General features: G+C 48.1%; 1 protein-coding gene across 4 annotated transcripts in view; it reads left to right on the top strand.

Moving 5' to 3' along the window:
* The window catches only part of LOC128873876 (AF4/FMR2 family member lilli), a 98,156-nt gene that overhangs the window by 57,267 nt on the left and 13,950 nt on the right, over positions 1–26,939 (top strand). For all 4 annotated transcript variants that reach the window (XM_054117843.1, XM_054117844.1, XM_054117845.1 and 1 more), the window contains 5 exons: positions 1,217–1,777; positions 4,216–4,275; positions 8,780–8,875; positions 10,198–10,234; positions 23,127–23,160. In XM_054117843.1, coding sequence (XP_053973818.1) covers positions 1,217–1,777; positions 4,216–4,275; positions 8,780–8,875; positions 10,198–10,234; positions 23,127–23,160 — 788 coding nt within the window. The remainder of the gene's footprint in view (positions 1–1,216; positions 1,778–4,215; positions 4,276–8,779; positions 8,876–10,197; positions 10,235–23,126; positions 23,161–26,939) is intronic.

Below are 26,939 nucleotides of genomic sequence, written 5' to 3'. Positions count from 1 at the left end.
TGGCTCATGCTTGTCCATTACGTTTACATGTATGCGCGTGCACGAGCAGGCGTAGGATATAACGATAGCGCGAGGTAGGTCGTTTAAATCCCTCTTCATCCCCCGCCGGGCGTATCGCAACTCCGACGATATTTCATCCCTTGCGGTGGTGCACCCGTTCCGCATAATATCAAAGGGAAGCTCGAAAGCTCGAAAGGACAGAACGACTCTGGCCGAAAATCTTTCGGAGCAAGAAACTCTTCTCTCGTACACCGGCCGCTGGCTTTACTCTGCAACGTTCCCCTGCGCGTCCCCTTGTCTCTGTTTTCCTCTCCTCTCGTTTCTCGCAGACGTTTTGCGAAATAAATGCTGAAAGTTGTTAATTTTAATACGAGTATTCGTATTAATTGACTAGGTTACGTAAAAATAAGAGGTCTCGGATTTGGTTGATTCGATCGATCATTGGTCGTTGCCGAGATTCGTTGATTATCGCGGCGGCGGCGGCGGCGGCGGTGGTTCGAGCGGAGGAAAAGCCGTAGCCGGTGCCCGTGGACTCGAATTAATGATTTTCTTCGAAAATTGCGATCGACCCACCGGATGCATCGGGCGCTCGTTAAAGAACAGGCTGGTAGCACTTGACGCGCGAGATGCACGGTTAGAAAAAAGGGTCCCGGTACGAACAAGCGTACGTGATTTATAGCGCGCTCGTTAATCACGTTAAGTTTCCATCGCGATCTCCGCCTCCTTATTAAACCACGATTTCATCTCATTGTTCTCCAAGACAAAAGCTGACTGACGCTGGATCGTAAACGCCGTCCACGGGTTTGCGTCTGTCCGTCCGACTGTCTGTTATCGTAGCTACAACAACGTAACCGGCTTACACCGGTCGAACATCAATTTCTCCTTCCAACAACGTCGTAAACTTACCAGCCACTGTTGCGTCGCATTAATTGCCACCGCTCGTGCATGCTTGGTGTATAACTTGAAAGGAGCGTTCGCACAGTTTTCCCCGAAGGGATATACATACCTACTTGGCTAAATCGGCCAACTCGCCGCGAAACTAATCTTGACGATAAAAGGTTGAAAAATGTTGGCGAATCCGGATAAAGGAACATTTTTGGTGGACTCGCCAGAGTAAAACGACAGATCGAAGCTTTTAACGATAACGCGTAAAAAATACTAACTGGAATCTGTGTGTTAAGGGTACTAGGTGTAACGAACGTTAACGTGCTTGCAGGTTAATCCGGACGCTCGGGACAGCACGACGCAGCAGATCCAATCGAAATTGGGCAACTATTTTCTGGTGAAGCATCTTTTGGACGAGCCGAAACGGCTGATCGGCATCGAGGGTGTGCCGCCAAGCCCTGCCCCGTCTCCGTCTCCGTCTCCCTCAACCCTACGAACGAGTTCCAGCTCGGTCGGTTCAAATTCCAGAAGCTCGCCCTCCTCCCAAGAATTCAAGAAACCCGGAGGACCACGGTCCGGCTCGTCATCGTCATCGTCGTCATCGTCGTCGTCGACGTCCTCGTCGTCGTCGTCGAGCCATCAGCGTGGGGGTTTCGTGAAACCGGCTGACGGAAAACCACCGTACGGGGGCAGGGGTGGCTACCCCGGCCAATCGGTGAAGCACGGGGGCAACAGCAACGATCATCGCAGCCACGGTTTATTAACCGCCAAAGGACCGCCCCCGAATTCACCCGGGAACGGAACGCTCGTTGGCAATTCGAATATCGGGAATTCCAGTGGCAGCAGGCTTCACTGTGCCGGCAACAGACTGTCCAGGTTACCTCTCGATAACGTGAGTATCGATTTCCATTGTTTCGTGTCCACTGCTGCCGTCGCCGCCGCCACCACCGCCACCACCGCCACCACCACCACCACCACCACCGTCTCCACCCCGTTCCCGTTCATCCTTCCAATCGTTCTTGTTTACACGGGCAAAATGTCGCCGACGGTGCGTTGTGTATTCTCTGCTAGCTGACCGGTGTGTCTCTCGATTCCCTGCTGCTCGTCGGCGAGATGCCAACTTTCGCCGTCTACCTTTTAGCGATCACTTTGTTAACGCTCGACGAGCGACTTTTATCCACCGATTCGCGTACCGTTAAACGGGGCAAACTTTGTATCGCGCGGGAATCCTAAGATTAGATCGGCTATTGTTTCCGCGGTTGTCCATCGACGATTACCGTTTACTCGATTAAATTCCTACAGTCATCGTGATTCGTTTCAAGCGTAGGAATCTTTCGTTAGCCGTACACGGTAAAATACTTTTAAATGAAACACATTTTTAAAGAGGGCCCGAGAACGTACGAACGTGTATCTACATGAATACCAGGACATGGTTCGTGCTTACGGTTTTCAAACATTGCGTACACCGATAGAGTAATTCGATAACGCGTCCGTGAAGTTGAAAAGAAAACTCCTCGAGTCCCAGTAGAATGACCGTCGAGCCGAAAGGTTTAATCGTCGAGAAACGACGATAAAGAGGTTATTACCGACTTTCGCGTTTCACGCAGGCTACGACGGAGTCCCTTCCAGGGTCGATGTATTCGATGAAAGCGCGACGGGCGACAGGTTCGTTGACAGGTAAGGAATTGCTTTCCACTGGAAATCCCACCGGAGAACTACGCGAGGCACGAGAAAGGGTCGGGTCGAGGTTCGAGTTTGGTCGAGCCCTATTACGCGTGACTCCTCGAGGTGCAAATTTCATTGAGATTGACTATCGATCGTGTCTTACCCGTTTCGGTCCACGACGGTGTCTCTCTGTCGCGAGCTCGCTTCGAGCACGTCCAGAGAGCGCGCGCGCGCGCGCCTCTATCTCCCGGTGTACTTATACAATTAGGCTTGGCTGGAGAAACGCCGACGCGACGTCCTCTCGACTCTCCCATAGTCGAGAAAATTGATTCCCTATCGGGTCCTCTTTTCTTTTTCCATTCTTCCCCACGGCCGTTCATCTCTTTTTCTCGGCTAGCATTTATCTCGCTCAGGCTCCGTTCCAATCGTCCGTTCACGAGTCGTTTGCCGTTCGTTTTCATCCGCGAAATTAGCTCGAAATTGCGCGCGAGATCGAATGGAAGTAAAAATAGAGAACAAGGTTCAATGATGGTGGTTTTACTTTACCAATGTAAACGATGCGTTCACCGGAAAGGTAAACGAACCGACTATCGATACTTGTTTCGACGGTCGTCCTTTTCGCCTTTCGTTCTTGTATTTCTTACTTACAATTAGTATACTAGGTCGCGAATTCACCGCGGTCTCTTTCCTTTCTCTTTTGTTAAAACCTTTTCAACCGTTTTCTTATACTTTTTCCTTTTCTCTTCGATTCGTTAAATTTCACTTAAATTGCGCCCAATTTTTATTTTTATTTGTTTGTTGTGCTAGTCTAGAGATGGTTAACTACAGATGGTAGTCGAAACGTTGCGTTATCAAACGACCCGTATCGTAGACTGGCCACGATGAAGACTTCGGTCTTCCATTCGAAAGTCGTTCGAAAGTTTTATTCAGACAAGAATTTTACTAATCTCGGCTTTGTTTCCAATCTTTTCGTTTGATTTGTCAGGTAACTTTTCCGTTGTTCGCAATTCTTTCACACCCCGTCTCCGCGCTCCCGTTCGCGATTATCCTGGCCTTGTTAGTTTTCCCATCACCGTGTCCTCGGGCTGAAAGTCGCATTCCCTCGCTATCCGTTTTAGTCATCCGCGACGAGGTACACGCATTTTCTCCATTGTCTCCGTGTTATTTCTCTTAGGGACGACTACTCCGACGTAACTCGTGGTAATATCTTGGTTCCTCGTCAGGCCCGTTGCTTCTTTCATCGCTTCTCTTTTCACCGAAAGAGAAAGAGAGCGTTGATGAACGATCGCTGCGCGAGAATTCCGTGATAAATCGAGGAGAGAACGCCGCGAGAATTTCAGCGGAAGGCGCGGATTTGTCGTCCGAAACGAATCGTATTTTAATTATTGTACCAAGCGCGCGACAGAAAAGCGTACTATTTTTAAACGCCAAAAGTACTGGTCGCCGCGATACCGATAAGTCGATGGGAGATAAGATATTTAATAAATAAATGAAACTTTTAATTCGTTAGTCCGTACAAGTACATATAAAATGTTTTCGTTCTTATGTTTGTGTCAACGCAAAATAGATGAAGCGAACCAGAAAGATTATTAGCATAATTCGATGCACGTATTATTCTTGTAAGTTGAAATTTAATCTAATGTAATGTTGCTGTTGCTGTTTCAGGGGACAAGTTCGAGGCCTGGTCCTACCGAGAATTCAGCCGATTTGGATAACATTCTGAAGGTAATTTCTACTATAATTTCGTATAAATTTGTTCGTAAAAATGGTCAAGTTCGATCGTACGAGTTACCATAGTTTATCGTACAATCTTTCGTCTTACACGTGTTTGTTGAAGAATGCTTGGTTGCGCGGTTGAAATTCTACTTTTTATTCGACGAGCAACATTCTTACGTAAATAAGAATTTCGCCCACCTATGATTCTCAGTGGTAATTGGCACCGTTATCGAGTATCCTGAACATTTGTCAAGAGTCTCGCAAGGAGTAATCCTTTATCGATCGCGCGACACGATCGACCCGTAAGCGTAGAACGTTGCTCCGAGCTTAACCGTCGTTGGAAGTTCAGCTTTAGTCGATAAGTCAATTTTCTCGCCGTTACGACGCTATCCGACTCGCGGTCGTATCGCGGTTGTCGTTCAACCGAATCGACCCACCGTGTTTTAGTCTGGCTGTATCGGTTTTCGTTGGCGCTGCCCGAGAACGTACAACGCAATTTTGCGCCATGCGAGGATGAGATACTTGGTTGCGCCGCGCCGTACATCGAACGGATAGACGACGAGGCCGCAAACTATTTTTTTCCCCATTTTCCTTGATTTGTACGCGACAAAAGCAAAAAAAGAGTCACGAACAATTTGTCGCGTTTTCGGTGAACTCGATTCCACCGTGGCCAGTTGAAACAGATACGTTGCAATCCGGTTGATAAACTGTTGGCTGACCTAGTTTTGTTGGTGAATAGAGAATAATGATGGCGCGGGAATAGTCGGGCGCCGTGGGAGCCTAGGAACCCAATCTTCCGACTCCCGTGGACAACAGGGGACGAAAATGTTGGCGTCTCTCGAAAACGCCCACCGTTTTAGCTAGTCGTACGGCCGTATAACGAGATTCTCGCTATAACTTGCTGGTTACGGGATCGGTAAAAGCAGTCGGGAGGTTGTCAGACACGAGCGCTAATTTATGGACACGGCTTAACAACGATTATCGGTGAATTGATATCATTACGGAGCTGGCAATATCGCGACAGACGCCCGATCGAATATCGAGGCATAGTGGCCGCGATTAATATCTTTATCGTAGCTGTATCCATTATCGCGGATGGTACGCGATTGATACTATTCCACCAACGGGAGACGTGGGCTGTGAACGTTTTAGCACGACCAGCATAAGGAGAAAGAATACGTCACCGGCCGAATAACTTACTTCTGGAAAAAAACCGAGCCATGTCCGCGTTACTCGTATCTCGGTATCGTCGTATCGAACGATGATTTCGAGTTTCGAGCATCGAAAGGTTCAAAGGAAACTAGACGGCTGATATCGTTCGTGCAAAAGAAAAAGACACGATTCGGTGGTTTGCACTCGAAAAAATATAGTCTCGATGCGAAGGAATACCATAGCGAGACTAGGGATGTGTGCGTGTTCTAGAATCAGAGGAAAATGGACCATCCGCGCCGTTCGCGCAGTTTCCGTCGAGAGTAGTCGACATTATCGTTCTCCGAGCTTTTCCACTTTCGGTGCGAATTTATGACGATACCAGCGGCCAGAGTCGGTGTACAGTTTCTGGCTCCGTCGGACTCCCTCTCGTTCCCGTCCGCGCATCCTCCTTCCAGTGTGCTCCGACCGTTTGGTATAGAAGCACCGTCGAGGCCCATGAATTATTCTCACGGCTCTGCCCGTGGGAAAATACGAGAGTTGCGCCAGTAGGCATCGTAAATGCGGCTGCTAATTGCGCTCGCCGACGACCACCGTTGCCGCGCGCGTTTGCGTTCGGGGCTCGAGCTCGCATCCCGAATATCGCGGACTTTTTCACCATCGCTATATCGTCTCTTCTTCGTCCTCCGTTTCGGATCTCCAGCCTCTGGTCAATTCGTCGACTACTCGGGGGGGCCCCCCCCCCCCGCGATAGACCCGTGAAACTAAACAAGTTTTAATTTCGTGCCTTCACCGTTGAAAGTTTGAGCGTGTCAATTTTGAAACATTTCTCGAAAAGGAGAGGTATCGAAATAATCGGTTCGAGGCCTCGACTAAATCCACCATCGAGGTGCCGCAGGATTTCCCGCTCGAGCGTTTTTTTCCCTCGCTTAAATTCGATTCCCGTGTAGCCTGTATAAATCGTCGCCAGTTAAATCAGTTTTCGTGCGCGCAATGGCGCTGGGCGCCGTTGGTGTTTCGATCGGGGCGAAGCGTCGTCCAACTTTTTGTGGGCTCGCGTGATTTCGCGTCCACGACTACGGGTCTCTTTTTCTCCCTTCTACCTCGCAGAACTCGATCGGTTAACCGTGCACGCCAGGGAAGACAATTAGGACGAGTTAATAAGGTCAACTCGACGACGTCGATTAAGTTAACCGACAGTCCAAGTCTTTGACCATGCTACCGTTCCCGCGTTACCGAACGAAACCGTGACCAGGGGTGAGTATCGTCTAGGTAAAACGAAACAAGAAAAAACAAAAATTATTAACGATTCAACCTCTATCGTTTTTTTTTTTTTACCTTATATCCGATACCTGAAATTTATTAAGCGTGCACGCGATAGAAGCCGCTCGTCGCGACGGAAGAGAGGAGGGCAAGTTCGGACCGCAAGCGCGACGCGACGAGTTTCCTCGAAGAGCCCCACTTGCACCGGCCATCGACTATCCGGTAACGGGTTTTCGCTCCTTCTCGCGTGCCCTGCATAATTACCGGAAGCTACCTTTACGCTACTCGAAGAGCCGCGGTTAGCCAGTCCGTCGACCGGCGAAACTACTTGTTTTTTTTCCTTTTCGTTGCTGCGTACGGTTCACCGAATTTCGCCCAAGCGAGTCGAAACAAGCTTGCGAGTAGAGGACATTTTTGTTCTCCGAGCAATGTTAGGTATCCTACAAAGCTATGTGTTCGGTGAACGTTCGATCCATCGATCGCCATCCTACGAGTCCGACGAGAGAGACGCACGCACGCACGCACGCACGCACGCATCGCGTCGCGTCGCATCGTTCAATTTCCATAACTCGCGGTCGCGTTTCGTGTTCCGCGAGAATAAATTGGTTCGCCGTTGCGCGAGTGATAACTGGTTCGCACGAAATTGTAAGTCGCGAATGTGACTCAGCCCCTGGAGAATTTTCTCTCCTCTTGGCAAACGCGTCGAGTCCTTTTTCGTTCGACTCTGTCGTCGAGCCGCGGGATGCAAATGGAGAATTTCGTACCCGAGTCACGCGTATCTCCGAGTTGCACTCGAGCGAGCCAGAATAATAAGTTGCGATTAGCCGTGGCGGCTCGTTCGCTATCCGATTGGTCGCCAATCTGCGAATCAACAGCCGGAGGAGGCTCTTTCGAAAAATTACATCGAATCGCTTTTCCAGGAATTTGCGATCAACAACAACTACATATGTATCCGTCGCGCGAGCTACTTTTGTCCGTTGGAAAAACGTGCAGCGGAAAAATATCGAAACGTTAACTCGTAACAATGTTCCGTCGTTTCCGTCGTTTCCGCCCCGGGGATAACGCTGCCATTGCCGTTTACCGTTATATTCGCGACGCTCCGCGTTACATTATGCATGGTCGTACAACGATCCGGTACTCGTGGGTTATTCTTTCTCGTCCACGATACATTATATTCTTCGCGCCCCGTGTTTTCTCGCAAACGATCCGATTTCTATGCTACCCCGATTGTTAATCGACTATACATCGCGATAAAAGTAGCATTAGTTTTATTTTTTTTATTTGAAATATACTAGAACGATTATGTATGTAAGTTTTGTACGCGAGTATTCGCATACGAGACGTGTTTCGAACTCGATTTCTGGCCAGCTCATCGGTGCGACCGCGACGCGGAGAAAAGCGGTGCACTCGAACCGGTCGAATTTCCCTGCTCGTATAATTCCTCGGTAAGCGCTCGCCCGCTGGTAAACGAGCTCTATGTCGGCGATCGCAGAAAGACTATAAGCACTCGCGACGGGAGCCTTTTGTTTCGTCGGTCTTTGTTCGCGTCGACGGATGTCTCGGCGGGTCAACGAATCGGTCTCGACGATTCGCTCGTGGAAATGCGTTTCGTTCGATGAGCCCGTGTCGATGCACCAGACTGCATTGTTCGCATGTTTTTGCGACTTGTACCGTGCCTCTCGTGACGTAGCAATGGATACGCTCGCGCGCACAGCCACGTGGACCACCATTAATAGGTACGCTTCCGAGTGCATACCTGGCTCTCGCGGTGTGAGTGACGATACGCGGAATTTGTGAGCCCCCTCCCTGGCTATTGACGTAATCGTGGCCCAGATGTGCACGGTCTTACGCAAAAGTATTCGCTACGAGTCATACGGCTTGCACAACCCTTCGTACCTCGCCGAAAGTGACGAGACCGTTTCTTCGAGGGTCGCGTTCCACCGGCAGTAAAACGAGAAACCCTTCTTCTTGGATTTTTTTCTGCTTGATTGTTTTAGTTTCTTATGGAATAGTAAAACGCGAAACGTCAGGAAAAAAGCGGTACACGATTGTAACTATGTGTATGTAAATTTCAATAGACGATCGATTTGGCCTGTTTCAGGAAATGACCATGCCGCCCACGCCTCTGACGGCTATCGCCCAGACGCCGAGGAAGGAGCTCGAGTCAAAGTTCACGTTCAATCCCGTGCTAGCGAAGGTGAGAACTCGTTGTTTATTCACGGCTCTTGGGGAAATACGAGAACGATCGAGTACCCGGAAAAATGCGCGATCCGTTTCAAAGTTTCGTCGAAAAGCAACCAAATTATATTTGTTTCGTTCGATAAATTCGTATTCGTTAAATTATAACGTTGCTCGTTGTTTCGAACCTTCTTCGGGACTTGTTCGGGAGTACGGTATGTGAAAATAAATAATCGATAATATTAGGGTGTGGATGTATCGAGTAAAAATCAGAATTGCTAACTTTTTTTTTACGTTACGTTTACGTTGCTTTCAACGAAATCGGTGATATTACCTAACGGAGCAAAATCGAGTAGTTGAAATTTTACATTGTAATTATTTAATTTGATTTATTTATAAGGGATGTACCCTTAGGAAAAGAAATGATACGAAACGAAATACAGTCGAGAGAACGGAAAAGAAAGAAAAAGAAACCAAACGTACAAGAAAACGCAAAGAGAATACAAAGAGAAAAAAAAAGTTATAAGGTAAATATACCAAGAAACTACTTTAATTTGGTCCGGATAATAAAATATAATTTCGTTTTTTCATCGAAATTTTAAATTTCGTTAATCGAGTAACGAATAGAAAATTCATTATCTTTCATGGGTTACTCGTAATTTTTGTCTAGAAAAGAAATTTGCCCGTCACCGCTGGATAGTATGGCAACGATAGCGTCCGTTTCTCGCGGCGATGACCTGTGAGCATAGATCGTGGAAACGTTTCGAATCGTATCGATCGGCGCCGGCGGATTGTTTGTTTCGTGCCACTTGGCATCGCGTCAAGATGCTCGTCTTATCCGAGACGGACGCTCTTCGTTGTTGCTAAAAAGGGGGGCATTCGTTCAACCGCGTGCCCGCATCCATTATATAAAATCCGTACGTCCGTAAATGCGAGATTTCGGTTTTTCGTCGCGAGCAAGCGCTAAACACTCGAGAAGAACGCGCGCGGATTCGAACGATCGACAACGGAAAACGTTTCGAGCCCGAAGAAGAAGCTAGCTTTCGTGCCACTTGGCGCCGAGTCAAGAGTTTCCTGCACTCGAAATCTCTGCGTTTACGAGAGAAAAGAGTCGACGAAAGCAGTGCTCGCCGATCAGTTCGTGCAACACCGCTCCCCAAACTTTTTTAGTCACGGAACAAATTCTTTCGTCGCTCTTTAGTTTGAAAAAGTAAACGAACGAATATTTATCGTATTCGTTGTTTACCTTTCGATCATTTATCCAAAAGAGACATGCTTCGACTTTAGATATTTTACGTTCGCGCGATACTAATATCGACGAATCTCTGTTTTTCTTTACAGTTGACCGAGGTGCCACCGCCGGAACCCACCAAGTCTCGTAAGTAAAATTTTCGTGCCGCGTTATTTTTTCTTTCGAGGTAACAAGCGGTCCCTTGAAATGAAAATACTCGAAAAACTAAATATCGGCCTGTCAACTTGTTTGCGAATGAAAGACGAAAATATTCCAAACCGCGACGCAAGAATTATTTGGGCGAGGCTATCTAGGAATAAAGCACCGAGCTACGAGAAACACGGATTCGCGCGGTTTGACTTCTCGTCCTAGGCAATTTACGCAAGGTCATTCTACAAACTGGGACAAGCTGTAGTTCATTTCCGTGGGTAGAAAAAATAAATTGCCACGGAAAAAGATGGATCCGTAATGGTTGGGGATTACTTTTTATAATAGCCGGTCGCCCTTGTTTCTTTTTTTAAACGAAACCATGCATCTGCGGTAGACAGATTTCTTTGTCAATTTGTAACCGTTACGCAAAGAACGTTACGCAACATGTTTTTACATCGTTGATAGTCCAGGAAATATTTAAACCGAACAGAACGGGTCACGCAGTGGTGTTATTCGTCTGGCGGGACCACGACGAACTTTTTCCCGAATTCGATGTTTGTTTCGCTAAAATACAAATACTTGCTTTAGCTTCCCGCTGGCGGCTCTTCGTAGGTTTGTTTGACTTTGGAATCGGTAGCGATGCGCGCTAGATCGTCAAAGGTCCGGGTCCCGCGAAAAACCTGTGGATTCATTGATATTCGAGCATTTCTAAGCGACTGCGACTGTGGCGGGAGGCTCGAAGCTCGAAGCTCGAAAACGGCCGAGGGAGCAGGGATACACCGTTTCATGAATTAACCATTCGACGCGGTTCTCCCTTCCGCTTGCCAGCGATGCTCGAATATACCGGCCACTTTGAGACGAGTATTATCGGCGTTACAAGCGCTCGTGGCACCCTTCCTCGCTTGGACCCGCGAAGCGTTGATCGAAACAATTTCTTTCGTGCTAGACACATTTACGATTAACGCTAAGACCAACGTTCGGTATCGTTTTTCTATAAAGGCGATATAACTTCGTAAGGGATTACGCTGCTTTTGGATTAGACTATAATACTTTCGCAGGACAGCGAGCCGAGTTTCGAATCCAATCTTGGAATCTCCCACTTCCGGTCGCTTCTTGTCGCTTCTTGTCCTTTTAATTTACCTCCAGAGAGGCGATATATTTCTCTGGGGCCGTTTCCTGCCACGGCGGCGGAAATACCGAAACGCCCATCGCGAATCTAGGGGCACGTTTAACCTCTTCGCCCACCGTGGCTTTCGATTTATCAGATGTATATCCACCCGAGCACGCGTGCGCAGGTGTTAACGAGCTAGAACGTGATCACGTAACCGTCGACCTTTAGGATGATCTCCGACTCTGTTCTTTGCCAGGGATGGACATTTTTAAATAATGGCGAACACCTGTGTATCAACACGTACGCACGCGCGCACGTACTGCTGAACCAACGCGTTTGCACACGCAAAAGGACGCGCCTGGCACGTGGAGGCTAAGGCGAACATATAAGAACGTAACGAATAACCTTCCACCTTGGTCGCGCCAGTTTTCCTCTTTCTGCTTCGTCTTCCGTGGTCTGGTCGCGCCACCCTGGCTACTTCCCCTCTTTTGAGCTTTTCTTTTTTTCTCTCGTCTCCCTCGTTTCCTGCTTTTCCTCTTTTCGACCGCTGCAAATACGTCGAGGAGAACCAGCGAGAGACAGCGAGACGAGGAGGTGGTTTCCATAGAAACCGACCAGTCCGTGTCGGTGGCACGGTTCATCCTTCTGTCGAGATTCGCGCGACATACCGATCCAAGACGCGATACCGATCGCGAAAACATCACGAACAACCTTTGTTTGTATATACCTCGGACATCGATTGAATTTGTTGCTGAAATTCGAGATCGCAGTACAGGTTTCCTCGTTCCATTGTACCTGTAGACGCGAAAGTTCCCTGCGAAAGAAATTTGATGGTCGTCGGGGAAGCAGGTTGAGCGTTGGTAAAGGTTCGATTACTCGGTGAAGTTTTCGTTAGAGCTAGCCCGATAAACTCGCCAAGACTTTGCCGACTTGTTCGCCGGATAATCGCAGCAATTATCCACGAACCGATCTGCTTCGAATACCGCGACAGGGAATTTCAAGTTTGCGGTAGTAACTCCACCAGCACCATCACCGATGCGCAGCAATTCCCGTGACATTAATTATTGAAATCGCCTCCGGCGGCCTCCTCCTCGTCCTTCTATTTCTGATCCTCATCCTTCCCAAGCTCCGTCGTTCCACGCTATCTCGAACTCTCCGTTTCCCTCTCCTTCTTCCCGTTTTCCTCCTCGAGTATACCGTCTTTGTCGCCGGTTTCGTCTCTCTTTCGCTTCGATCGCTTCTTGCTCGCGCTTCTCGCACTCGTAGCTCTCAGCCTCGTTTCCTAGTTCGTCGGAAGTCCCTTGGGCGAACTTTGTCGAGAAGCAGACAGAGACTCCGCCACTTAATATTCAATCGCTCAGCCGTCTTGTCGCTCCTGGCGCGCGACGAGAACAAACGAGACCGATAAATTAATATCGCTGATCTAGAACTTTGCTCTCGCTCTCGCTATCTCGGTCTCCTCCGTCTTCGCTAGACCGGCGAGCTTCTAGCGCGTGTCCTCGCGATTAGATATCTCTGTCTCGGGATTTAATTTCTCTACCTTGGAGCGAAGCTACAAGCTTAACTAGAACGAAATAAAATTTCTTTATATGTAATGCATAACGTATCGATAAAATGTGGGTTTTCACGAATGCACTTTTGACATTTGCCGAAATCGATACCTGTTGAGGCTGCATTCGGTAGTCGCACGCGCGTGCAATTGATATTATTACAAGGTCGTACACGTGTACGTAGCCCGACGCGACGTGTGTATCATTATGTCAGTTCATGAATATATGTATATGTTCCGGTGTATCTGTCGAGCGGACGATCGATGTACATGTTTTTTAATGTTTACAATCTTAAACCATTGATTATAATAACGCTAACAATGCGTGTTCCGAGGTTTGTTTCAATTTCAATTCACTCTCGTGAATCACTCTCGCGAGGATCGTTTCGAGCTGAATTGGCCGCGTTGGATTTTTCATGGAAAGAGTCAGCAATCGGTGTCGCGGTATCGGAATATTTTCATGGTTGACGATTAGTACGATTCAATGGGAAATATTTAGCTCGATCGATCCCTCGCCTGGCTAGGCGCCACGTAGACGAAACGTATTATCGACGATAAAACGTCCGAATTCGAATAATCAGAGTTTCGATCGGTTTTCATTTTGGTAACGATTGGACGCGGAATTGCTCGTGGCTTTATATCGACATCGACGCTTTGTTTCGTAGTCACATACCGTCACGGATACCCTGAAACTTTCACGTTCTCGTTAAACTTTCGATTACGCGTCGTCCAAGTCCATTCCTGACGCTCGGGCATTGTTAGAAAACAAGGCAAGGGTAAAGTTGGTCTCGCTCTTGGAATTACTTTCCAAGTCCTCTTATCGTCGCAGCTGTAATCAGCGTTAACCAGCATTAGAACAAGTAGCGGTCGACTGGGACGACTTTCCACCGAAAGGGATTCTACACGTGCTGTGGCAAACTAAATATTAAATATCGAGCACCTTACCTCGTTGCTGCCAGTTACTATCGAGCGAAGTGACCCAGTTGTCCGATTATACTACACACGTTCCCCCCCCCCCCCCCCCCCCGAGAAGTCGTCGAATCGTGACTTTAGACCAAATTGGGAAATAAGTCTCAAAACTTATTTCCGATCGGTTTTCATCGTTCGTCGGATAGATAGCTACAGCCTAATAATAGGAGCCACGATTGCGTATCGTGAACCAATAATGCAAAGTTTGTATATTTTAATCATTTAAATTACTTATATTTTTTTGTGGAAATATTTTATTTGTCGGTAAGACTGTTTCGTTTTTGCGTTCAGACCGAATGTCAATGAATCGGTCGTTTCAAACGTTCGATTCTCGATGTACATCGTCGAGGTCTGTGTTGGTACATACATTGTAGAGATCGGGTTTTGACTGTTGGGTGCGTCGAGCGCCATTATGTCATTCGAACACGCACCGATCACGCCCGGGGTGTATTCCTGTCATCTAGATGACGTTTACTCGCAGTGTTCTGCTAATTTGTATCGTTTGATCGTGTAACCGCGAATTGTCGCGCCTCCAGCGATACCTCTGCCCATAATCGTGGACGGATGATCGGTAAACGATGCTGCGTCTCCTTCGAGGGGCGTGTTATCCACACGCGAGCCGAGCAGAGTCTTCCCCTAATACTAGTTCTGTATCGATCATCGAGTTGATTTATCCCGGTGGATGGAACTCCTAACCGAACGGACACTGTCCATGTCGCCGTATATTATGCTTGTATACGTATATCGACAAAAATTAACAAAGATTAAGATCGCGTTTCGGGCCAGATTCTAACAGTTCTTTGTCGTAAAAGTGCCAGGAACGTCGAGCTGTACGCTACGCGAGGGTATATTAGTCCGATCGAGCGGTAAGGACGGTTCCTCGTTGGCCCGGTGTTTCCTTCTGGAAGAAAATTGCCATCGGCAAGTTGGCTCCGACGCTAAAAACTTGAAGCTTCTCTGCATCGTGCGCGGCCGAGAGTATGAGATGTAGTTTATTGTCAGGCGACTGCAAAGTGGAGGCGGAGGCGGAGGCGGAGGAAGAATGGGATAGAGAAGGAAGGTCCATTTTCCTAATAACGTCGAGTTCGGCCTCGGCCAGAAGGTTAGGTTCGTCGGAGTCTTTTTTCTACCCTTTATCCCGACGCGTCTCTTCGTTTCGCTTTCGACGACGGTGTAACGGATTTCTTTCTCTCGTTAAGCGTACCCTTTCGCTTACCCTGTGATACGAACGCCGTCTGTTCTCAACTCCTCACGATCCCGTGAATTTTTTCGCGTCATACAGGAGACCGTCTTGGTCGTTTCGTTTCCGATAAATAATCAAACGTAACGAGGTCGTGAAAACTAAGACGAGACCTTTGCGATACAAAATATTGCCTGATACGGGAGAAATTGTTTGGACATTTTCGGATCCATTCGATCCTTGGACTTTCTTATAATACATCGAACAAACGTTTAATCGTTTTCGAGTGTCGAATACATCCGCGAAGCATCGTGCTATGCTCTCTCTGTATACGTAAATATATGGATCATACCGTCCCTCGGACGCGACGCCTCTTCAAAGCTAGACCGTTCGTTTACCGTTGAAGAAAGGATCGTTAACGATTGGCCAGAGGACCAGTCAAAACTAGAAACAGTTTCGATCTCTCAGATCTCTTTCTTTCCTTTCTGGAAACCGAATGGCAGGCGGGGGAGGAATTTATACGCGAAATCCGCGTGGAATTTGATGCGGGACGCTTTCATCGAGCTCGAGCCACGATCAGGCAGCAGGCAGACGAGAGGCGGCAAAGGGAGAGAAAGGGAGAAAGGGACGATTCCGTGCGCGAAGAGAAGAAAGGGTGCGAACAGAAGGAGACCAGAGGGTGGCCAACTCGAAGGGACTCGAGGAGGCGAAGCGAAAGGGGTCGATAACACATATCCGCTCTTCTACCCTCTCGCCGCCTGCCGCCTGCCGCCTGCCGCCTATCTATTCTGCTTTCGAACATCCTCGAATCACCCCGCGCAACCAGGTCGAAGTTACTTAACGTGATTAAATCCTCCCTTCCGCCCCTGCGTCGGATTCGTCGTCTCCGTCAGCCTTTTTCTCTGGTCTTTATCCTCGAGCGATCTCTTCCTCTTCCTCTAGACCGATCGTTCCGTTAACTCGTTCGCGTTTTCATCGGTAAAGCGGCGTTCGCGCGTTTCGAATGCCCCCTTTTCGCCGTTGAATACGCCGCACGGTCGGTTACTCTTATCCCGCGCGAACCTATTCACCGGAGCGTTCGAGTATTCGCAGGGAAAAAAGAGTCGCGGACTCTGGTGGCTCACCAGCTGAAAAGGAACCTAGCCAGCTTCTCCGTGCCTCGAAAAGGACACGGTTTGTCGAGTATTCGATCGTCGAGACGAATCGTATCTCGTGTGTCTTCGTCCATCGATACACTGCTGCTTGACTCATCCTCGAGACGAACTCACTCTTTCGAATGGTTCCATATTCCCGGAATATGAACGTTTCGTTTCTCGCGATTCACGATCGTCGGAATTTTTATCGAAGACATCTCGATAGTTATTTTTCGAGAACTTTGGTCGAGAACAGAGCATCGCGTCGCGATCTATGTATAGTTATGCATCTCGACGCGATGAGTCATGTTTTTCGCTTGAATTACGGTCGTATTCGGACGCATAGTCGTCGGGTCTACTTTACCACGTACGTGTATAACCTTAGAGATAGCATATTTGCATCCGCGCGTGGAACTTTTTGCTTATTTACACCGTCCACGAGGCAGTTGTTGGTCGCGGTTACCAAGCTTCTCCTGTATTTCTCGATTGCGCCTCCTCTCCCGAGGAGGAGAACGGGAAGCAAGTAGGTAGGTAGAGGAGGAGCCACATCCGGAAGGAAGAGGTTACCAGGCCGATCCGCTTGGCCGAAGCGTCTCGACGCATGGTGCGCGTTGCGTCACGAGTCGAGGAAGTCGATGACCCACCTCCGTCTCCTCCTCTTCCACCTTCTCTTTCCCCTCCTTCCTTTCAGCGCTGAATGCCGCGCCAATGCACCGGAGACTACACGCGCTCGGAACACATGCACTCATTCGCGGAACCGATACCTCGCTTCGAAGACGATTCACGGATAAGGGTACAAGTACATACCAACTCTCTCTCTTTCTCTCGAGTCTCTTGCCCGTTCTCTTTCGCGTTTCACTTAATCGAAGCGTCTTCGGTTTATCGAATGCAATTCTTTTTTACTCGGTAGAACTGTCGTGCGTCGAGAGGTTAATTAAGATTCCCGTCGCGGCGCGAGGGAGGGTCAGTTCTTTTCTTTGCTCTTAATTGGAGGGCTCTTTCAGCAATTAGAACGCGAAGGGAGTTCTTTTCTCTTAATAATTCGCCGCCGTTACGAAGATATAAACGAACCTTTCAAGAACATCCGTGAAACCCTTCACCCTTCCTCTTCGAGCTTTTCGTATTTTCTGCCGCGGTTGTTGGCATTCGAGCAAGGTTTGCCCAGTAAATCGACCGCTCTAAGCCCGCGAAATTTATTTTATATCTCCCAGTTTTAGGTGAATAGGAACGATTCATCAAGATTCAGGCTGCCTTTGAGGTCGGGTTTCTCGTTTCGTGCTGGTACAACCGTCTACGATAAAGATTTTTTTTCGGGAAATCTTAAATGAAAAGATGCGAAGAGAGGTACGTCGAACTTTTTACCGACGATCTGTCCCGTGCTGGTTATTCGTAAGACCGATATCGAGCAATCTCTCGAACGCAAATCGAACGCATATGTCAACGACGAGCCGAAACGACGGTATCTTCTCTAGTTCTTCCCTCGCCCTTCCCGACTAGAAAAACAAAGAAGAACAAACGACAGATCGAGGGCGCGGAAAAAGTTCGGCAAGGCAGGGCTCGATTAAAGCTCCTCGAGGTTGTTCAACGTTCCCTTCTGCCTGGCCAACACTTCGCTAATGCTCCGTTTAAATCGTACAGCTCATCGAGAGCTTGTTTCATCCGGAAGGCAACAAGTTGTTACTTTTACGCGAAGCTGTTTCATCGTTCTTTTATTCCACCGCAAAAGGTGTTTCCGAAAACAACGCGTTCGCGATTAACGGCTAGATAGCTCGAACCAAACTTTTTATCCGTTACTTTCTGCAAGGCAAAAAGATAAACAACTTTTGCGGTGTACTCGTCTTGGAATATTTACGAATCGTCGTCGACGTCGGCAAACACGCGACCGAGTCACACATCGAAAACATAGTAGAACAAGGGAGAAACGATAAGAAGCGATAAGAAGCCGGAGACGCCACGGAGGCGTACGACCTTCGGTCCTGTATCGATTAATCGTGGGTTAAGCTCAATGTCGAGCCGAAAGCGAACCGCTAATACGGTCGCGGTCTAGCGTGCCATCAATCCGAAACATCGTCTCGACGAGCTAGAGTTGATTCGTTCGTGGCGCTACAAGGACGAACGCTAACTTTTATTCGTCACGGAAACTTTTCACTCCGCTGGAACCACGTACGTTTCGCCTTACCCGGACTTTTCAGCGATCAAATCTACTTGTTCGAATTTCTCGATGAGTTTCGTCTCGGAGTAGCGTCGAGCAGCGAATGAAAAACTAGTTTCTCGTACTTGTAGGATTTCTTTTCGATCAGGTTCAGTCGAGATCATCGTATACGGGATACCTCGGTCGAAGATCCCAACCGATCGCGAAGGTGGTCCGTTGTTAGCGGAAACCTTTATATCTTGAAACGAGCGAGCAAACAAACTCGAGGGCAAAGCGTCGATGCAGTTATCATCGGTACACGGAGTGGTCTGTATCGAGTATGTCCCGATGGTGTATTATTTTTTATGTGGGCGGGCGCAGAATGCACGGCTCGATGGAACGGCACATTCGATAATACATCATTCGGTTGACCCAGTTCCGAGGTATCGAGTCTCGAAGTGGCGGAGCGTGGCGGAGTGTTAGCGGTTAGCGGTTTGCGCGGTAAACGGGGGTAAATACTGGAGCGAACAGTCCGAACGCGAAGGCATCGATGGACGTCGGAAACGAGATTAACAACGAACTAGCCGGGAAGTGAATTTTTCATAGACTTGGCCACGTTCCATCTGCCTAAAATCTAATTCGCTCAGATTCGTCGCATAGGTGCGACGCAGCCGATCGTTCGAATGAAATTTTGTCCATTTCTGGTGCTATAGTTTTAATGCACGAAAGAAAAAAAAGTGAAACCCGATGAATCTGAAAGGATCGTGGAACGATGTCTCGTGAACCAGCGATTCTTTTGTAAGCGGTACAATCGGCAGTTTTGCGGTCGCGAGCAGTAGCTAAATGTTTGCTTTTTATTCGGTACGAGCACAGCCGGGTGAACTCGTTGGAATTCCCCTCCGGCGAAACTCGAAAAGTTCGCAGCAAATGCGAGGGGCCCTCCACCTTGGCAAGTTCGTCGAGTTCTCTTGGAATTTCCGACTTCGTGAATGCAAGGAACTTCCATCCTTCGAGATCCTCCGATGCTTGATGCAACAATCTCCTTAATAAATAAGTCGATGCATGGGTTACGTTGAAGCGTTTGCCGGTGACTGCCATCTCGGGGAAGCGCACGGAACGGCGCACTCGAGATTGCGCTTTTCGTTAACTTTCGATCGTCTATCTGGTTCGGTTAGACGTAACCTGTACTTTTTTTCGACCCACCGTACATCGAGGTTGACTCGGAAACCTAATTTCTCGAGTCGGATTGCCCGGGCTAATACGAACGTTTCATCGAATATCGATCGAAAGCAGACGAGACGAAATTCGACGGCCTATGAAACAAAGAAAAGGGAAGATTTCGAGAGGTAGACGACTTCTCGTAGAAAGAGCGAGAAGGAGATATAATCGAAGGGTAAAGTGGTCCAACCAGATATTTTCTGGCGAAACAGGTGCACCAGAGTCTGCCATTCGTCGAGGCGTGTGCCGGCTAACCGCGCACCTTAATAACACACACGCTCGATCCTTTACAAGCAGCATGCATGCACACATTTACATAAACACAATCCGAACGGCACGTATACCGATCGTCGATCGATACATAGTTGCTCTTATGCCAGGCTGATCGAACGTCCGTCGAATTCGCCGGCTTTGTTTGGCTCCGCACCAATCTCGGAAATCAATTCGACCACTGCAAATCGAATCAATCTCTTACCGTACCACGCGTCTCGTAGATGCATGCCGTATCGGAAAACAAAGAAAAACATTGTCGAGACAAGAAATAATTCTTGGTTAATCCAAGGTTCTCTTTGGGATCGTTCGAGTTAATTGAACGATCCGCGGTGGTCGAGTGCGCGCGGTGGGTGCGCGGCGCCGGCGTGCACGTTAAACTAGTCGAAATGGGAGCGAGCCGCGAAGGATTCGAAACTCTGTTTTAAAATTGGCCAAGTTTGTTGGAGAAGGCTTTTCCGATAGACCGGAGGAGTTCGAGAAACGAACAACCTCGATTCGTAACACGTACGTCGTTTAAGCAAGTTTAAAGCAATAGTTGGCTAGAGATCATCGTATCGCGCGTCGGTTATTTTCCCTCGATCGGAAGACCCTTAAATCTTTAAGCTTTATAGAAATCGATTCGTTTTCCCAGAAGAGGTACAACATAGTTATTCGTTGTAGGCGACATTCAAGAGGAATACCGAACACAGACCAAAGTCTTTCTATTCGAAACGTTAAATGGCAGGATCATTCGTCCTCGGATACACGAAAGGATTCCTTCGAATGTCCTTTCGATATTAGCTGGATCTACTGTTTCATTGGAACAAACTACGAACGAAACCAAACGAGTTGACGGTGACGCTGTAACGGAATCTACGATCCAGCGAATAGTAGCCTCTTTTTGGCATAGGTCGAACTATATTTGCATACCGGGTGAAACGAATAAATCAATTTTAATATGAAACGATGAAAAAAAAAATAATCGCAACACAACGGAAGCGAGGGTTCGTGGAGGACGCGTGGAAGAAAACGGTTCGTGGACAGAAAGGAACAAGAACCGCGAAATCGGGGCGTGGATTGGCTGTCGTGAGAGGGGATCGTCTAACAAAGCCATCGGTACGCAGGTGAACCGAAACGACCGTCTGCTCGGCAAGCTGCGTCGTTCAAGTCTCCGGTTGGCGCGCGTGCGACTACTTACCAGCAGGCAGAAGCGTACCAGCAACAGCGGCGGCAACTCGAGTCGTCGAGTCGAGTCGAGCCGGCGCGGCGCGGCGCGGAGATGGGCCAGCCAGTCCTTACCGGGCCCACGAAACCCTCAGTCAACCGATGCGCGTCACTGCGAGTGTACCGGTGCTTTCGTTGCCGCGATAATATTTCCTCTCCTCGGACAAAACTACTTAAACGGATAACTTTCTAAATAATTGCCAGAACATACGAAAGCGAGAAGGTTTGGATCTTTGCACGATTGCCGATTGGACGCTTTGCGAAGAAACGTAGCCCTCGGGTCGAGCTCGAAGGTGAAACCGATCGCGATCGATCGAGCTCGTTTCTGTATCGTGAGGGACGGTGAGACACCCCCACCCCCCCTCCCCCCGTCGGCGTGTGACGCGTCGTTGGGTGTAGCGACCTTGAAATACTGCACCAGTATCTCGAAGGCTAGGCGATTTGCATGCGCTTCGATCGATGGAACATTGTTGGTGCGAATTTACGCGGCGCTGCTGGCGCCTGTTCCGATCCAACGTCGGACAAAAGCGACTGTTGGTCGAAAACGAAAAGCAAGGAAAGGGAAAACCGATCCACGTGCGCGTACGATCGCGACGCCACGTCGCTGGTAGCGCGAACCAGAAGCGTCGGCGTCGGCTGCAACGTGGATTATAAGTCATGTTCAGCAGGTTCGAGCTACTTCAGGGTGCTGTCAGTTATCTTCTGTTAACAGGTGTGCATCGCGATGGCCAAATGTTTCGCTGGATTTGTGACGTGTTCGAGGCGCGATCGCGCTTAGGTAATTCGCGAATGAATCGATGAGGAATTCGGGAACATCGCCAGGGAGTTTCGTAGAACTCTTTAAAAGAACGATCGCCAGCGATAAATCATCTCCCTAATTGAACGTCGCGACGCGTCTAACTCGATAGTCGTATATTAATCGCGGAGCATATGGAAGTCGTTTACGCGACACGTAGTACGCATTGGACTGAAAAAATTCGGTTCGTCGACTCGGTAGATTTTTATCGGGAAAAACGGTATAGGAAAAGAGAATCATTATTGTCGATGCCATTGTATCGATAAAGAGACAAACTTTGCAATGATAAGATCGGAAAAAACTTGCTCGGAAATCAAGAGGTCCTTTCGAGTAGTTTTGCAAACTTGCCAAGAAAACGTAACGAGAAAAATGCTAAATTTCTCACGTTGATCAATGCTATTGTTTTAATACAAGTTTGCCGGTCTCTGACTTTATTTTTATCGGAACGAAAACTACGCGCGTTACGTTACGATCGAACTCGTTCGAACGTTTGCTGTTAAGTCGCAACCCTCTCTTTGGAGGCCGAGCCAGCTCCCCTTTTTCCTTGTTCCATCTTTTTTCTCTTTCTCTTTTGACCTAGTCACAGAAGCCTGTCCTCCTCTGCCGCAGCCCCTTTCCCATGACGTACGTGCGTGCCGTGCATGCACGTTGCTTTCCATTGTTTACGCAATGCTTCCTCGACCGGCTCTGCGCGCTCCGTCTTTTTCGCTCTTTAACGTCACCACCTTTCTTCCCCTGTTTCTTTCGTCATTGGGTCGTTGCTTTTCTAAGGGTATACTCGGAGTAACGTCGAGGAAAGGTTACGTCGACCGCGTTGATTCTCGCTCAGGGATCTTTGAGTATTTTACATTAGCTCCCGTTACCTTTAGAATTTTCCAACGGTTTCTGGCTGGGAGTATGTACCTCGAATGTAACGATCAAAGGGTGTATTCCGCCGCTTTCGAGGATGGCGCCGATTTCGTCGATACACGAATATCGAATACTTGAAACGTAACACGATTAACAACGGGCGAAAATATTCACGCGAAACGGATGCGTTTATCGTGGACACGGCTACGATAAAGATGGCCGATTTCAATACCGCATTCATTGTCGTGCTTATCTCGTAAGTTGTTGTTCTTTTTTATTCCAAGTACGTAAACGTCTGTTATCGCAGATCCGAGAAATTTTATCGCTCCGTCGACACTCGCCAAGCCGAACAACAAACGAATCTCGCTGTAACGATGTCGTTACGTTCTCGCGGTCGAAAGCGCGCTCCTCCGTTATCCTTGGACGCTAATTAACTTTACAGATGCTAATTACCATCCCTTTTCTTGTTTGTTTCAGAACGTGAAAGACACACCGCCAACAGGCTATCGGCGTAAGTATTCTATAAATTTGGCTTCTCTCGAGGACTAATTATCGCGCGCCAGCTATCATTCGCGGTGGCGTACTCGTTGAATGAAATTATAATTGTTCGACGACAGATTTCGCTTCGCAATCCACCGTGCGGGGAGGTGCTCGACGAACAAACGATAGTTTTTCCACAATGGGACGTAACAACGCGAGGGAGTCGTGCGTCGTCGGACACGCGGCTCGCGACCTTGTCCAATTCTGATAACGTTAAACTCGAGCCGCGCACCACGATAAGGGATTTCGCTCCCCGCTCGTGTCGTAATAACGTGTCGCATATTTTTATTTCGTTGCTACGTCTTTCTTCCACTACGCTCAGGATATTAGGTGTACGTACTTATCGTTACGTGTACGCGCACACTTGGTTATTTTTCATTTTTACGATTCTTTGGCGTATTATTTTTAAAATACAAGGGCTAAGAATTACGAAATTAGTGTTGCTCGATGCGCAATAGTAATCGTAAACGTATTAAAAGCATAAAAACGTTTTATATGTAGCACACACGTTGATACATTCGGTTATCGAGTAGCCGTCCTAGTACAGCAGCGGCTTATCGCCGAGCTACTTCCATTCCTCGGTTCGATAAACATAATTCGCGCATTTATATCGAAGTAGCGATAATACTGGTCTAACGATTACTCGGCCACTTCGAAGAACGCGATTGACGTCGGTCAACGTCAACGATTCAAAGTTATTTTAATTATCGACATTTTCGCAGTGGATGACTCGATACATAGACTTCTCTTCAAAGACTTTTTTTTTAGCGACTCCCTACCGGCAGCTTCAACCTATAAAAGAACGCGGCATACGACGTAGTATTTACCGTATGCCGCGTAAATGGGATTCGTTGAAATTACGTTATCGATGAAGACGATGTCGCGTAATTTGTTAAATTCAATGTTCGATTCCACGACGAGTCGTGGAAAGAGGGTAGGGTGCGCTCGTTACCGTGGAAATAAGTTCCTCGTAAAATTAATCGAAATCATAGAATTAAACGGTGACCTTCCTGGTAGGCTCGATTAGAGCATTCGCATCGCGACTACCAACCCTGAGACCATTATCAGACAAACTAACGAACCCCATGGAATTCGTTTACCGAGGAACCTTCGTAATGTTGTTCGCAAACTTTCGATTCGTTCGACTTGTCGACGTGTTCTTTGTCTCTCGGCAGTACCGCGCAAACGCTCAAACAATATCTGAGGAAACTTGTCGTTAATCGACTCCCATCGATGCTCATCTCGATATGCGTTTCACAGTCCCAGAATTCGGATCGTATATTCGCATCGGATGTAGTACGCAATTTCATCGATGATTCACGAAATTGTCCAGCAGATAGGAGCGAATGATTTTCTCACTCGTGTCTGCCAAGACGTGTCGTCGCTTTACACGGTGGTTAACTGAGACGTAGTTTGATTAAGTCGAATCAGGGATCGTCGATCGAGGAGTCACTTTTGGATCCTGACATTGTTTACTCGTTGTCAACTGGTCTCCCAGCTTTATTTGAAACAGAGATAATCGCTAGTCGAATATTTATAATGGGACCTTTTCGCTAGGAAATTAAACGTCTCTTTGAATACCGAACATAGGAACGTCCGAGCTACGGTGCGCGTATTTCCTCGGGCGAAATTTACGTTTCCAGCGCGGATAACGAGCTCGCATCGAAATTTAGACGGTCAAGTAAAATATTCTTGATGAGGAACGCGTTGAAATTTCAGTTGTGCTTCGGTCGGCGAGTTTGATGTCTCCTTTAGCGATCGAGTCAGCGGTTACTTCCCCTCACTCCTCCCCCCATCTCGTAATATATGTATACGATGTATACATTTGCATATACAACTTGTCTCAGCTTGCCCTGTTTCAGATTTTAGTGGTTCAACGACTACGTCAACGAAATACGTTGCAGTCGATTCTTGGCTTTTTCCCTGGTCCGTTACACGGTTGAGAGAAAAATCTAGTTTGATAAATAGTTTTTCGTTTATCGATTTTTTTCAAAGCGATGAATCACAATCCTCCGTTATCGGAGATAGAGGAAACGAGCGGGCCGTGGAGAAAGAGAAAAAAGGGTGGACGGAGAAAACGTAGAGAAAAAGAGACCGTCGAGTCGCGATGAATCGAGGGAGAAGTAATAAGGGGTTAAAGGTGCGGGGTGCGAGGGAGTCGTAGCGACGAAGCGGGTATCGGAAGCGCGTGCAGGGATTAAAAACGGAGTAGGACAGGAGCACGGGGAGGCGAACGATGGAACCCGCGAGGAAGAGGAACACGATAGACGAAACGAGACACGGGTTCTCGATGGGAGGAGGAGACCGAAGAAAAGGTTCGGTGTGATTCGCGCGATGGAAAGAGGTAAAGGAGGAGGACGAGAGAGAACGACGACGGTATACACGTTGGAACTTGCGAAGTTATTCGCAACAGGCAGTTCGCTAGTCCGTCTCGCGGAATTGTACGTTCTGCTGCCGGCAGTTTCGTTTCTCGGTTACCCTCGTATCCTACCGCCACGGCGCGTCGCGCGGCATGGCATCGCCACCTCCGATGGTTCCACCGCATTTTCGTTCCTTGCGCCGCTTCACCGCCGGCTATCTTCATCCATACTTCCTCCACCTTCTCGTTCTTGTTTTAATGGCTACCAGAACTCGATATCGCACCCGACGAGACTGCCCGCGCCGTGTCAGAGAAACTCCACGGTAGTACACCTTCTTTCGAGTTGATTTAACGGACGTTATCATTTATCGATTGCATTGCAGCATAACAAGCATCTGACATTTTCTAGTGTACAACGCGAGGAGTTTGCGATCGTAAATGTTAGGTAATAGCGAAATTATCGTTTGGCATTTCTCTCGTTCGGCAACACCAATTCAAGTGTTTTTCAGCCATCTCCTTTGCTTCTCCGTTCCGTTTCCGTAATTGGATAAACCGAGTTCCAAGTATTTCCTTTGCTTACGCGCTTCTCAAAATTTACCTCGTTCAATTATCTAATTCTCGCGATGGATAATACTCTTCGGCGAGGTCCAAGTCGAGATTCGAGTAGACGAATCTCGCGCAATAAAGGAGAGTCCTTGCTGCTGAAAATCCCTACACGAATCGATGGATAGTGTAAACCCGAACTATTGTTCATTGAAGCGATGTCAAGGAAAGTCTCGGATCCGACCGAGATCTAGGCGTTCGTTCTTGCTGGAATTTTCACGTTTGATCGTTCAAACGTAAAACTACCGAAAAAGATAATGTCCGGTGGATGGCGCTCGTAGAATGGCTAACAACAATTCATTCCGTTCGTACGGTTCAAGTCCAAAATCCTTTCTTTTAACACCCGGTACGCTTTAGTAGGCAAACACAGTCTCGGAAAATGCATCGCGTGCGCCGCGCCAGCAGGGATCAACGTTTGCGCTTCGAACGGAACGGAATTTCCACAGCCCTTTGAATAAAATATTCCCAGCGAATCGGCGCAACCGAAGGATGATTCGCGTAAAATTGTTCGGTCTCGTCGCTTTCGCGTTGGCAATTACACGGGCGCTTCGTCAAAGCGTTTAATTCGATGAAAGGGCAGCCGGCTCGCGGGCCCGGTGGCTTCCTTTTTTCTTCCCTCGGGTCGCGTCTCTCTCTTCTTTTTCCCCCGGAAACGTTTCGCGTTCGTTCCCAGCGATGCCGGATGCACGGTCTTTCTTGTCGCGCGTCGACACACCGCCGCTCGTCTCGTTCGTGTGGTCTAACCACCATCAGAAACGCGCTCTCACAGCCTTTTACCTGCTTGCGCG

Source organism: Hylaeus volcanicus, chromosome 3 (genome assembly GCF_026283585.1).
Source record: "Hylaeus volcanicus isolate JK05 chromosome 3, UHH_iyHylVolc1.0_haploid, whole genome shotgun sequence".
In the NCBI taxonomy this organism is placed as follows: domain Eukaryota; kingdom Metazoa; phylum Arthropoda; class Insecta; order Hymenoptera; family Colletidae; genus Hylaeus; species Hylaeus volcanicus.
Note: the sequence above shows the minus strand (reverse complement) of the source record. Positions and strands in the feature narration are given on the sequence as shown.